The sequence below is a fragment of the Centruroides sculpturatus genome, unplaced genomic scaffold (assembly GCF_000671375.1).
Source record: "Centruroides sculpturatus isolate CEXI.00-Female unplaced genomic scaffold, Cexi_2.0 scaffold225, whole genome shotgun sequence".
In the NCBI taxonomy this organism is placed as follows: Eukaryota; Metazoa; Arthropoda; class Arachnida; order Scorpiones; family Buthidae; genus Centruroides; species Centruroides sculpturatus.
The window spans coordinates 509,079-525,040 of NW_019384500.1; the positions used below are offsets into that span (position 1 = coordinate 509,079).

The 15,962-nt window shown below is 27.0% G+C and overlaps 1 protein-coding gene across 1 annotated transcript in view; it reads left to right on the forward strand.

The window, feature by feature from the left end:
* Positions 1-15,962, forward strand: part of LOC111622025 (zinc finger MYND domain-containing protein 11-like) — a 170,845-nt gene that overhangs the window by 134,125 nt on the left and 20,758 nt on the right. Inside the window, exons 10-13 of the mRNA XM_023364322.1 lie at positions 1,706-1,798; positions 3,175-3,339; positions 10,243-10,335; positions 11,712-11,858. Coding sequence (XP_023220090.1) covers positions 1,706-1,798; positions 3,175-3,339; positions 10,243-10,335; positions 11,712-11,858 — 498 coding nt within the window. The remainder of the gene's footprint in view (positions 1-1,705; positions 1,799-3,174; positions 3,340-10,242; positions 10,336-11,711; positions 11,859-15,962) is intronic.

Consider the following 15,962-nt stretch of genomic DNA (forward strand, 5'->3'; position numbering starts at 1 on the left):
TTGCTTTTATGTTGTTTTTTTTTTTTTTTGCTTTTATATACTTTATTTTATTTACCATTTTTATTATTTATAATTGCTCAATGTTTCTTTTTATTTGTATCCCACTGTACTTTGTAAACATATTTTTTGTTTAACCACCCAGCTGTGACTATGCAGTACCGGTTGGTACTATATTTTAGTACTAATAAAGATTATTGATTATTATTATTTATCTTTATTTACAAATCTAGCTGCGCCACCATGTGCATAAATTATAAAGAAGAACTCAATTTAAATTAATATGCCTCAATGTCCTTAATTTATTGTAATCTTATTTCATTTACTAGTATGTATCTATTAACAGTACTTATTATACTGCCTTTAAGGATACTGCAAGTCAGTTTCACATATTATAAAATTATTGTTTTACCTGTATTTAATTCACCTGGACACACAAATTTTAATATTGTGTTTCAGACTTGTTCGTCCCTCATCAGCAGGTATTTATATGACACATTCTACATAAAAATTAAAAAAATTTACTGACAGTAATATAAAATTCTTACAATTATAGGGCTAATTCTTTCCATTTTAATTTTCACCCAGCAATTAAATTTAACCATTATTAACAGTGACCTTTCTAACAAATTCCTATATTAAAAATATAAATTATTGAGTTAAACAATAAATTTACTATGTTGTTTTATATTTAAATTCTATTACAACACTTACATTTCCGATTGTTCACCTTGACTTACACTATGGCTCAACCTGTTTTTATCATTTTCTTTATACGTCACACTTTCCCCTCCCTCTATCAATCTTCTCCATGATTGGTGTATTTCCGTTCCAGTGTATTCTTAAATAAAACAATAATTTTATAATCTGTGAAACTGAGTTGCGGTATCCTTAAAGCCAGTATAATAAGTCCTGTTAATAGATATGTACCAGTGAACAAAATAAGATTACAAGAACTCAATTTGTTCGTCACCTGGCAGGCCCTGATTGACACGGACCTTTAATCGCCGTCTACTTGCATCATATGCGCATGTCCAATCCAACGATTTTAAACCATGAGTGGGTTCGATTTTTGTTTAAATATCGATATTCTATTTTTGTTCTGCATTCCATTGCTTTTTATTGTCTTAAGAAGAACTAGTAAGATTCGAAAATGATATTTATTCATCTTTTCTCCAACAACAGTAACTGGTTGAGGTACATGTTGATTTCATCACAGTGTTTTGTAAAGGTAGAAGTTTACCAAGTTTTAATGAAGCTAAAACTGAACAAAGTTTAAGTGACACATTTGAAAATGAAGCTTAAAAACTTTCAAGATGTCTATTTAATATTAAATTTAAACAATATACAGGAAATAAATCATATTCAAGCATGAACAAATAAAACAAAAGTTGATATTAAATTGTTCAAAAATTTGATTTGTTACTTATGAAATTTTTGACAATATAACTTATCATAACATTACATGTAAAATTCAATTTTTCAAGTTTGTTTATAAAGTTCAATTGTTGTATATACTTGTAATATTTTTATTTTTGTGGGAGATCTTTAGTTAATCATCATCATAAATTAATATATTTATTTATTTGAGAATTAAAATATTTTAACTATTATTAATTCAATTTAATGTAAAAAAAAATATGTCATTCATTTGAAAGTAAAAGAAGAATCTTATTTTACATCAGTAATAAAATATGTATTATTTTAGGATACTCCTTTGTCAGAAGATCATAATGTAGTATCTTCATCAAGTCAAGAAACACCAGTTGCAAAAGTAACAGTTGCAACACAGACAAAAAAGGTAATAAATTAAATGTATATAAATTTTAATATTAATGCCATTTTATTATTAATACCATAAATACTCTTTTAGGGAATAATTGTTCCCTAAAACACTATTTATGCATTAATTTGCCCAGATGAGCTCAAGGTAGGATATCCATCTACTAGTATGAGAGATCTGGATATTGATCTGGATCCTCTTGAATTTTATGAGCAGTATTGGTCAATATGTTTCTTAATTTGACTGCAAATCAAGTGCCCAAAGTGGACATAATGGAAATTGGTTCATATAACCCTTAATATATAAATGCTCACAGCATTTATAAGCCAATTATTCAGTTTATACATCAACATATTCATCTCAGTTGAAGATAGATATTATAAGGTTCTTTTTCATTATGCGTTATAATTTATTTAGCTAGAGGTGAAAGGCATGTGACATTGTCTTTCTGCACAGTAGCTATTATTGGAAGAAACATCAAAACTAAGTCTTCATCTATGCAAGATTTATGGGGTATGATCTATTTGTATTTCTGCAACAAAGTGAATCGATTAATGCTAAGAAATATTGTTAAGAAATTAAAACAATATAAGATAAACTATACATTAAAGAGCCAGCATTGGTGAATAGGTATGGTGTATGGTGCAGCTGCACGACAAACCAGGCCACATGATGGATGATAGACAATAAAAAACAATTGACAGAATTGAACTGCAGAATTTTCCCTCATTCAACTTATTTTCCAGACCTTTTGTCAACAGATTACCATGTTTTTAACATCTTGATAGTTTTCTGGAGGGAATCTTCAGCAAAGAGGACACTGTAAGTAGTGCATTTGATGAATTTTTGACCTCTTGTTCTCCTGATGATTATCGTATTAGTGTTAATACACTTATATTGTATTGAGTTGATGGAGACTAATTTGATTGCGTACACATATATTAAATTTCATTAATTAATAAACCTTCAAATTCAAAAATAAAAATTGGCAATTTCATTTGCAGCAATCCAATAAAATATTTTTCTATTTTATACAATTCCGTATCTAAGTTTTAAAGCCTATTAAAACTGTTTTCAACATTAATGAATAATTACTAATTTAATTATTGAAATTATTTTATTTTCATGTTTATTTATTCTAATCATTATCCAGAAATGTAGTTTAAAAATGCTTTGCTACATTGTTATTTTTTTTAATGTATGGGAAACTGAAAAAGCAATACTATAGTCATTTCTTATTGTTTTAATTTACTGCATTTGTATTTGTGTCTAATAAATATAAATACAAAAAATTAATTAAAATAATAAATATCTATATAAAAATTCAGTAATAAATAAATAAATAAAATGTTTCTAATTTTATGCTTATTTTTAACTAATAATTTTTTATACAGTTTGGAGGAATGGGAAAAGAACTGGAAAACAACAATGAGTGCAATTGTAGTGCAAAATATTCAAAAATATTCAGAGATTTTAGAGAACGATTAGAAACTGAACATAAAGAAGATAAGGAAAGATCTTTGAAGGATCTGACAGAAAGGGTAAGTTCAAAATACATGTAATAAGAGCATATTAATCAGTTTACAGCTGGTTTATAACAAATATCCATTGTAAAATTACATTTAGCTATACAAATCCATTAATGAAGAATGTAGTTTGCTCTGCTATTCAAGTATCTGCTAGATTCAGGTTATATATCACTGATTAATTCTGAACAATTAAATTATAACACATTCAGTTAAAAAGCAAAATGACATCAGAATCTAAATAGAATTTTCACAGTGAGCAAGTAAATACAAATTGACATTTACGAAAGGTTGCTTTCCAACAGATAGTGATTCAATTATATATAAAATTAAAAATGCTAACAACAAGTTAATTTGAGATGTATTTTATGAATAAGAATTCCTTAAAGTTTTAAAATAAAAGGATGGATTTAGTTTCAATAATTTTACATTGGTTGATTGATTCACCTAACTTCAGTCTGTTTGAAAATTCTTTATTACTTTATTATTTTCTAAGTAAATGAAGACCTTAGAAGCTATTTCTGCAAAGAGAATGTTGAAAGGAATGATTTTTAGTTGTAAAATATAAGTCTAAATGTTTACACTAAGCACTCTAAATAGCTATACATCAACCAAAGCCGAATATTATTGGGCTAGAAACAGCTATAATACTAATGATTTAATAGACAATTTGGTATTAGAGTTAGGTGTTAGTTCCATCTCTTGATAAATGTAATAATTATAAATTAATTAAATAATTTAAATAATAATTTTAGAATTACTGGAAGAAAAGAATCTGCCTAAAGTGGGACTCAAACCCGCAACTCCTGCTTACCATGCAGATGCATTGCCAATTACATTACCCAGACCTTTGGGGTAGTGTAATTGGCAATGCATTTAATGCTATATATCGTTAACTTATATATTCTAACGATATATAAGCTAACGATATATTAGTATTATAGCTGTTTCTAACCCAATAATATTCAGCTTTGGTTGATGTATAGCTTTAAATGTATCGGGTGTAGTAAGGATGTTTGATTATGCACTCTAAATATTTAATGTGTTAAAATCTTTAAAAATCTTTAAGAATCTTTAAAAATATTTTTGTGAAAATGGCTTCATTACATTTTAATATAAAACAGATATTTTAAGGAATTGTAAAAATTTCACAGTTGATGAAAAATTCACAACAGAGTCAACTCTAAGGAGGATAAACTCCGACTTTAGCAGCGGCCTACAAGTAAGTCTGTTGTGAGGTATATGCTTTATTGTCTGTGGAAATTTTTTCATCAATTGTGAACATTATTATGGTTTTTTTGAAACATTTATTTTAAATTTGTATAAGGTAAGTTTTTGGAGAGTGATTAATTGTACATTGTAGAATATTTCACAAAGTATGATTTTATAAGATTAGTAATAAATTAAGTCAATAATTTTGATTAGCATAGTATTCACAATTTTATTTCAAATTAAAGATTAAAAACAAATTTATTGTACTAAAAACTGATAGATACAGGGTTCCTACGCACCTGGAAAGTCAGGGATTTTCATTAGTCGTTGTAAAAAGTCGTGGAATTTCAAAGAAAAAAGTGAGGAGAAGTTGGAATTTGTTTCCTTGGTTGCCTTGTTGATTTTGTTTGCTGACAGTATGGCTGACCAAGTGTAGCTGTCTGCAGGCAGCAAGAAGTATTGTGGTACAATGCAACTTATAAAAAGGAGTGCAGAATATTTACAGGATCCAAAATTTCACCCAAACACAAAATTTCCTCAAAATTATAGCATACAAAATATACAAGCATACAACAGTATCAATTGTTATTTTTAAATTTTAAAATACTTTTAGATTTTAAAAAGATATTAATTATGCAGTATTATAAGTTTGAGAGAAAAATCTAATACTCCTAATAATCTAACTTTAATAAAAATTTTTGAAAAATTGTAATCTCTCTATCTCTCACAATTTACACTTTCAATTTGAGGGCAGGTGTTATTAAACTGATGAAAACAAATGATAACAATGAACCAAAAATGATAAATAACTTTAATATTAATTCAAATGGTATTATTTATCATATTTCATTTTAATAATTTTGATTGCACAATCAAAACAATTTCTGATTTCTGAAACTTTTTCCAGTTTATTAATATTTTATAAAGTTTGAAAATTTATTAAGGGACAGATTTAATAAATTCATACTTTTGTACATGGATTATACAGAATTTTTTAATAATAATTAATGGCTTTCTTTTTTCAAAGCCATGAAGTTTTGCAGTTATGAGTTAATAACAGGATAAATTATTTTTATTTAATAAAACATTTTACTTTTATGTAGAGAAGACATCCCATAATTCTTTCTTATTTTAATTTGATTAATTCATTGATAATAAAAATTATATAACTGTTAATTAGAAAAAGTAATTAGTTAAAAAGTTGGAGAGTAATAGTGTATGTGTGGAGTAAGTCAAGTGATGTTTTAGTTTGTTAATGTGCCATACCATGAAGGATGTGATAGTCAGGGAAAGTCAAGAAATTTAAAACAAAAATTTGAGTAGTAACCCTGTACATATTTTTTAAACTTTAATTCCATTGGAGTAGAATTCTTTTATTTTGATATTTATCAAGTAATTTTGTAAAAGAATGGAAAATAATGTCACAATAAATAATTGGTCATTATCATCACAATACCAGGCTGCTATTTTTAATCATATTTCTAATTAACTTAATTTAAATTATATGTTTTCCACTTCAAATTTGTAGTGTCTTGCCCCTGTACATCATACTTTTCTTATTAGCAATAGAGTTGTGCCAGTCATTTACATCAGGAAAAAATTTTTGAATTGAAATAAAGTGACTTACAGAAGTTCATATATTCTAAAGGTAAAAGTGAAGAGAATTCTAAATTTTAGAATTCTCTTCACTTGCAGCATGGCCAGTGGCTCAGTGGGGACGTGCTGGTTTTATAATCATAATGTTGGTGAATCTTGATGGTATCAATGTTGTTTTTTCCTAAAACTATAATTTTCACTTTATGATTGGCATTTTAAAATTTGTTATACTGTTGGAGAAAAAAACTGATTTATTTTTACAAAACTACAAATTTACAACAAACAGTAGTAAAATAATAAATTCCATCTGTTTCAAGTAACAAGTGATATCTAACAATATTTATTTAAAAGAAAACATTTTCTATATATGCGTGTACAGATCTTACTTATTCTGGCAACAAAACCTTTGTTTAACCTAAATGTATCTAATTGCATCTTTGTTTGCTAGAGAACAAAAGGACAACTTTGATATCTTGTGCTAACATTAATAGCATAGAAATGTGTTCTGCAGATGAATAATTGCATGACAGTATTATAGATTTACATATTGTGAAAGCATCCTTCCAAATTAAGACCTAATTGCAGCTGATGGTTCTTGATCAATTTCAGAAATTGCAAAGGCAGTAGGAAAAAAAACATTAAGTGCTCTGATATTTTTTAATGTGATACAATATGAGTGATTCCCTCCAAATTAGTTGATGATGGAGAAGTTTTTTAAACATCAATCAAGTTTGTGTTTCCAGTGAATAGTATGTAAATCTTATTATAAAAATTTACATTTATTCAATGCGCACGTTACAGAAATGTTTATTGTTTCACATGCTTCTACAAAAATTATCATCCACAAAATTGTGCCCCTGGAAAGCAGAATTAATAATGTTGTTATTAATAAAATTAGCTTTTAATAATAATTTTGTTTATATCTAATCCTCTTCCCAAATAAATTATAAATAAATGTTAGTACAGATCCTATATGTACATGAATATTTGAAAATAATTTTTAAATAAATATAATAAATTTAAAAATACCAGGAGAAACAGTTGATTGGCGACACAATGCCAGCTGTTTACAATTGTCCAAATTGGCCATAACTAAGCTGGGTGGGTAATTTTGAATTGTGAATATACTGATATTTTGAATAATGTATAATGAGTTTTTAATCAGACATTTCAAATGCATAATTTGAAACATACTGTATAATTATAAACAATTATAAACATACTGTATATATCAGTTTATATAAACAGAACCAGCAATTGTCAAAAATAATTATTAGTTTACATTTCTCATGGATGATCTTCACATGTAATTTTCAACAAAATCTGAAAATTAAATTATACATTACATTGAAAATATAATATAAATGAATATATTATTTGCACAAAATTTTCTCAAACTGTAGCTGTAATATCAATAATATTTATACTAGTCTTTTTTATGTAGTAAGCTTTGTTGGTTCAGATTTGTGCATGGCCAACAGACTGGAACAGTTGAATGGTTGAAACCTACTGTATTGATCAGTCTATCGCTCAAGGGTCTGGGACAAAAAGCAGAAAATTAACCCCAGGAATTTTTCATGGGCAGTCTTTCCCAGATATGATGCTTGTCCCTCATTATGTGACCATTCTCACATTGCATGATAAATATGATTAAAAAGACCTACTTAGTGCCTTTTGACTCTTTACCCTCTTAAAGGGCAGAGAATTAAAAGATGGAAAAGAATATTGGCTAGCTACATCGAGTTTCCCAATCTCACATGTCACATTCAAGTAGGGGCGGTAAAAATGTCCTCCAAGAATCAATTTCACTGGCAGATTTTCGTCTTTTTAACACATTAAACCAAACCTTTCAGATAAATTCAGTTGACCCTGGGAGGTTCGTAATGAGCAGATTGAGAATTTGGATCTAGATTTTGATTTATTGTCAGAAAAGCATGTTATATAGAAAATAATTATTACCTTATTTTTTTATTGTAAACTGTATGCAGCTAATAATGCTGCTAATACATACATGATATAATCTGTATTAAATTCTTTTTATGTTGAAATGTGGTTCGTATTTGTTTTCATTGCAAATACAGATTAAGTATTTTTAAGGATATGTAAGATTCAGTAACTTATATGTTAATTAAAAAACAATTATTTTACTCTTATTTTACTTTTCTTCTTACTTATATCAACTAACTTTCATTTTATCATCATTAAATAAAGAAACTTCTCATAATTTATGTATTTGCTTTTCTTATTTCATATTAGCTAATTTTATGTAAATTTATNCATCACGTACATAAACAATGTCATAATTTGCCAAGTGCAAATCAGCAAAATTTTTGTTTATTTTGAACAATCCGGGTAATCGAAAATCCGGATAATCGAGGTTCTACTGTATTTTGTAATTAAGGCTCGTATTCCTATTCACTTTATTGCTTTTATGTGTTTTTTTTTTTTTTTTGCTTTTATATACTTTATTTTATTTACCATTTTTATTATTTATAATTGCTCAATGTTTCTTTTTATTTGTATCCCACTGTACTTTGTAAACATATTTTTTGTTTAACCACCCAGCTGTGACTATGCAGTACCGGTTGGTACTATATTTTAGTACTAATAAAGATTATTGATTATTATTATTTATCTTTATTTACAAATCTAGCTGCGCCACCATGTGCATAAATTATAAAGAAGAACTCAATTTAAATTAATATGCCTCAATGTCCTTAATTTATTGTAATCTTATTTCATTTACTAGTATGTATCTATTAACAGTACTTATTATACTGCCTTTAAGGATACTGCAAGTCAGTTTCACATATTATAAAATTATTGTTTTACCTGTATTTAATTCACCTGGACACACAAATTTTAATATTGTGTTTCAGACTTGTTCGTCCCTCATCAGCAGGTATTTATATGACACATTCTACATAAAAATTAAAAAAATTTACTGACAGTAATATAAAATTCTTACAATTATAGGGCTAATTCTTTCCATTTTAATTTTCACCCAGCAATTAAATTTAACCATTATTAACAGTGACCTTTCTAACAAATTCCTATATTAAAAATATAAATTATTGAGTTAAACAATAAATTTACTATGTTGTTTTATATTTAAATTCTATTACAACACTTACATTTCCGATTGTTCACCTTGACTTACACTATGGCTCAACCTGTTTTTATCATTTTCTTTATACGTCACACTTTCCCCTCCCTCTATCAATCTTCTCCATGATTGGTGTATTTCCGTTCCAGTGTATTCTTAAATAAAACAATAATTTTATAATCTGTGAAACTGAGTTGCGGTATCCTTAAAGCCAGTATAATAAGTCCTGTTAATAGATATGTACCAGTGAACAAAATAAGATTACAAGAACTCAATTTGTTCGTCACCTGGCAGGCCCTGATTGACACGGACCTTTAATCGCCGTCTACTTGCATCATATGCGCATGTCCAATCCAACGATTTTAAACCATGAGTGGGTTCGATTTTTGTTTAAATATCGATATTCTATTTTTGTTCTGCATTCCATTGCTTTTTATTGTCTTAAGAAGAACTAGTAAGATTCGAAAATGATATTTATTCATCTTTTCTCCAACAACAGTAACTGGTTGAGGTACATGTTGATTTCATCACAGTGTTTTGTAAAGGTAGAAGTTTACCAAGTTTTAATGAAGCTAAAACTGAACAAAGTTTAAGTGACACATTTGAAAATGAAGCTTAAAAACTTTCAAGATGTCTATTTAATATTAAATTTAAACAATATACAGGAAATAAATCATATTCAAGCATGAACAAATAAAACAAAAGTTGATATTAAATTGTTCAAAAATTTGATTTGTTACTTATGAAATTTTTGACAATATAACTTATCATAACATTACATGTAAAATTCAATTTTTCAAGTTTGTTTATAAAGTTCAATTGTTGTATATACTTGTAATATTTTTATTTTTGTGGGAGATCTTTAGTTAATCATCATCATAAATTAATATATTTATTTATTTGAGAATTAAAATATTTTAACTATTATTAATTCAATTTAATGTAAAAAAAAATATGTCATTCATTTGAAAGTAAAAGAAGAATCTTATTTTACATCAGTAATAAAATATGTATTATTTTAGGATACTCCTTTGTCAGAAGATCATAATGTAGTATCTTCATCAAGTCAAGAAACACCAGTTGCAAAAGTAACAGTTGCAACACAGACAAAAAAGGTAATAAATTAAATGTATATAAATTTTAATATTAATGCCATTTTATTATTAATACCATAAATACTCTTTTAGGGAATAATTGTTCCCTAAAACACTATTTATGCATTAATTTGCCCAGATGAGCTCAAGGTAGGATATCCATCTACTAGTATGAGAGATCTGGATATTGATCTGGATCCTCTTGAATTTTATGAGCAGTATTGGTCAATATGTTTCTTAATTTGACTGCAAATCAAGTGCCCAAAGTGGACATAATGGAAATTGGTTCATATAACCCTTAATATATAAATGCTCACAGCATTTATAAGCCAATTATTCAGTTTATACATCAACATATTCATCTCAGTTGAAGATAGATATTATAAGGTTCTTTTTCATTATGCGTTATAATTTATTTAGCTAGAGGTGAAAGGCATGTGACATTGTCTTTCTGCACAGTAGCTATTATTGGAAGAAACATCAAAACTAAGTCTTCATCTATGCAAGATTTATGGGGTATGATCTATTTGTATTTCTGCAACAAAGTGAATCGATTAATGCTAAGAAATATTGTTAAGAAATTAAAACAATATAAGATAAACTATACATTAAAGAGCCAGCATTGGTGAATAGGTATGGTGTATGGTGCAGCTGCACGACAAACCAGGCCACATGATGGATGATAGACAATAAAAAACAATTGACAGAATTGAACTGCAGAATTTTCCCTCATTCAACTTATTTTCCAGACCTTTTGTCAACAGATTACCATGTTTTTAACATCTTGATAGTTTTCTGGAGGGAATCTTCAGCAAAGAGGACACTGTAAGTAGTGCATTTGATGAATTTTTGACCTCTTGTTCTCCTGATGATTATCGTATTAGTGTTAATACACTTATATTGTATTGAGTTGATGGAGACTAATTTGATTGCGTACACATATATTAAATTTCATTAATTAATAAACCTTCAAATTCAAAAATAAAAATTGGCAATTTCATTTGCAGCAATCCAATAAAATATTTTTCTATTTTATACAATTCCGTATCTAAGTTTTAAAGCCTATTAAAACTGTTTTCAACATTAATGAATAATTACTAATTTAATTATTGAAATTATTTTATTTTCATGTTTATTTATTCTAATCATTATCCAGAAATGTAGTTTAAAAATGCTTTGCTACATTGTTATTTTTTTTAATGTATGGGAAACTGAAAAAGCAATACTATAGTCATTTCTTATTGTTTTAATTTACTGCATTTGTATTTGTGTCTAATAAATATAAATACAAAAAATTAATTAAAATAATAAATATCTATATAAAAATTCAGTAATAAATAAATAAATAAAATGTTTCTAATTTTATGCTTATTTTTAACTAATAATTTTTTATACAGTTTGGAGGAATGGGAAAAGAACTGGAAAACAACAATGAGTGCAATTGTAGTGCAAAATATTCAAAAATATTCAGAGATTTTAGAGAACGATTAGAAACTGAACATAAAGAAGATAAGGAAAGATCTTTGAAGGATCTGACAGAAAGGGTAAGTTCAAAATACATGTAATAAGAGCATATTAATCAGTTTACAGCTGGTTTATAACAAATATCCATTGTAAAATTACATTTAGCTATACAAATCCATTAATGAAGAATGTAGTTTGCTCTGCTATTCAAGTATCTGCTAGATTCAGGTTATATATCACTGATTAATTCTGAACAATTAAATTATAACACATTCAGTTAAAAAGCAAAATGACATCAGAATCTAAATAGAATTTTCACAGTGAGCAAGTAAATACAAATTGACATTTACGAAAGGTTGCTTTCCAACAGATAGTGATTCAATTATATATAAAATTAAAAATGCTAACAACAAGTTAATTTGAGATGTATTTTATGAATAAGAATTCCTTAAAGTTTTAAAATAAAAGGATGGATTTAGTTTCAATAATTTTACATTGGTTGATTGATTCACCTAACTTCAGTCTGTTTGAAAATTCTTTATTACTTTATTATTTTCTAAGTAAATGAAGACCTTAGAAGCTATTTCTGCAAAGAGAATGTTGAAAGGAATGATTTTTAGTTGTAAAATATAAGTCTAAATGTTTACACTAAGCACTCTAAATAGCTATACATCAACCAAAGCCGAATATTATTGGGCTAGAAACAGCTATAATACTAATGATTTAATAGACAATTTGGTATTAGAGTTAGGTGTTAGTTCCATCTCTTGATAAATGTAATAATTATAAATTAATTAAATAATTTAAATAATAATTTTAGAATTACTGGAAGAAAAGAATCTGCCTAAAGTGGGACTCAAACCCGCAACTCCTGCTTACCATGCAGATGCATTGCCAATTACATTACCCAGACCTTTGGGGTAGTGTAATTGGCAATGCATTTAATGCTATATATCGTTAACTTATATATTCTAACGATATATAAGCTAACGATATATTAGTATTATAGCTGTTTCTAACCCAATAATATTCAGCTTTGGTTGATGTATAGCTTTAAATGTATCGGGTGTAGTAAGGATGTTTGATTATGCACTCTAAATATTTAATGTGTTAAAATCTTTAAAAATCTTTAAGAATCTTTAAAAATATTTTTGTGAAAATGGCTTCATTACATTTTAATATAAAACAGATATTTTAAGGAATTGTAAAAATTTCACAGTTGATGAAAAATTCACAACAGAGTCAACTCTAAGGAGGATAAACTCCGACTTTAGCAGCGGCCTACAAGTAAGTCTGTTGTGAGGTATATGCTTTATTGTCTGTGGAAATTTTTTCATCAATTGTGAACATTATTATGGTTTTTTTGAAACATTTATTTTAAATTTGTATAAGGTAAGTTTTTGGAGAGTGATTAATTGTACATTGTAGAATATTTCACAAAGTATGATTTTATAAGATTAGTAATAAATTAAGTCAATAATTTTGATTAGCATAGTATTCACAATTTTATTTCAAATTAAAGATTAAAAACAAATTTATTGTACTAAAAACTGATAGATACAGGGTTCCTACGCACCTGGAAAGTCAGGGATTTTCATTAGTCGTTGTAAAAAGTCGTGGAATTTCAAAGAAAAAAGTGAGGAGAAGTTGGAATTTGTTTCCTTGGTTGCCTTGTTGATTTTGTTTGCTGACAGTATGGCTGACCAAGTGTAGCTGTCTGCAGGCAGCAAGAAGTATTGTGGTACAATGCAACTTATAAAAAGGAGTGCAGAATATTTACAGGATCCAAAATTTCACCCAAACACAAAATTTCCTCAAAATTATAGCATACAAAATATACAAGCATACAACAGTATCAATTGTTATTTTTAAATTTTAAAATACTTTTAGATTTTAAAAAGATATTAATTATGCAGTATTATAAGTTTGAGAGAAAAATCTAATACTCCTAATAATCTAACTTTAATAAAAATTTTTGAAAAATTGTAATCTCTCTATCTCTCACAATTTACACTTTCAATTTGAGGGCAGGTGTTATTAAACTGATGAAAACAAATGATAACAATGAACCAAAAATGATAAATAACTTTAATATTAATTCAAATGGTATTATTTATCATATTTCATTTTAATAATTTTGATTGCACAATCAAAACAATTTCTGATTTCTGAAACTTTTTCCAGTTTATTAATATTTTATAAAGTTTGAAAATTTATTAAGGGACAGATTTAATAAATTCATACTTTTGTACATGGATTATACAGAATTTTTTAATAATAATTAATGGCTTTCTTTTTTCAAAGCCATGAAGTTTTGCAGTTATGAGTTAATAACAGGATAAATTATTTTTATTTAATAAAACATTTTACTTTTATGTAGAGAAGACATCCCATAATTCTTTCTTATTTTAATTTGATTAATTCATTGATAATAAAAATTATATAACTGTTAATTAGAAAAAGTAATTAGTTAAAAAGTTGGAGAGTAATAGTGTATGTGTGGAGTAAGTCAAGTGATGTTTTAGTTTGTTAATGTGCCATACCATGAAGGATGTGATAGTCAGGGAAAGTCAAGAAATTTAAAACAAAAATTTGAGTAGTAACCCTGTACATATTTTTTAAACTTTAATTCCATTGGAGTAGAATTCTTTTATTTTGATATTTATCAAGTAATTTTGTAAAAGAATGGAAAATAATGTCACAATAAATAATTGGTCATTATCATCACAATACCAGGCTGCTATTTTTAATCATATTTCTAATTAACTTAATTTAAATTATATGTTTTCCACTTCAAATTTGTAGTGTCTTGCCCCTGTACATCATACTTTTCTTATTAGCAATAGAGTTGTGCCAGTCATTTACATCAGGAAAAAATTTTTGAATTGAAATAAAGTGACTTACAGAAGTTCATATATTCTAAAGGTAAAAGTGAAGAGAATTCTAAATTTTAGAATTCTCTTCACTTGCAGCATGGCCAGTGGCTCAGTGGGGACGTGCTGGTTTTATAATCATAATGTTGGTGAATCTTGATGGTATCAATGTTGTTTTTTCCTAAAACTATAATTTTCACTTTATGATTGGCATTTTAAAATTTGTTATACTGTTGGAGAAAAAAACTGATTTATTTTTACAAAACTACAAATTTACAACAAACAGTAGTAAAATAATAAATTCCATCTGTTTCAAGTAACAAGTGATATCTAACAATATTTATTTAAAAGAAAACATTTTCTATATATGCGTGTACAGATCTTACTTATTCTGGCAACAAAACCTTTGTTTAACCTAAATGTATCTAATTGCATCTTTGTTTGCTAGAGAACAAAAGGACAACTTTGATATCTTGTGCTAACATTAATAGCATAGAAATGTGTTCTGCAGATGAATAATTGCATGACAGTATTATAGATTTACATATTGTGAAAGCATCCTTCCAAATTAAGACCTAATTGCAGCTGATGGTTCTTGATCAATTTCAGAAATTGCAAAGGCAGTAGGAAAAAAAACATTAAGTGCTCTGATATTTTTTAATGTGATACAATATGAGTGATTCCCTCCAAATTAGTTGATGATGGAGAAGTTTTTTAAACATCAATCAAGTTTGTGTTTCCAGTGAATAGTATGTAAATCTTATTATAAAAATTTACATTTATTCAATGCGCACGTTACAGAAATGTTTATTGTTTCACATGCTTCTACAAAAATTATCATCCACAAAATTGTGCCCCTGGAAAGCAGAATTAATAATGTTGTTATTAATAAAATTAGCTTTTAATAATAATTTTGTTTATATCTAATCCTCTTCCCAAATAAATTATAAATAAATGTTAGTACAGATCCTATATGTACATGAATATTTGAAAATAATTTTTAAATAAATATAATAAATTTAAAAATACCAGGAGAAACAGTTGATTGGCGACACAATGCCAGCTGTTTACAATTGTCCAAATTGGCCATAACTAAGCTGGGTGGGTAATTTTGAATTGTGAATATACTGATATTTTGAATAATGTATAATGAGTTTTTAATCAGACATTTCAAATGCATAATTTGAAACATACTGTATAATTATAAACAATTATAAACATACTGTATATATCAGTTTATATAAACAGAACCAGCAATTGTCAAAAATAATTATTAGTTTACATTTCTCATGGATGATCTTCACATGTAAT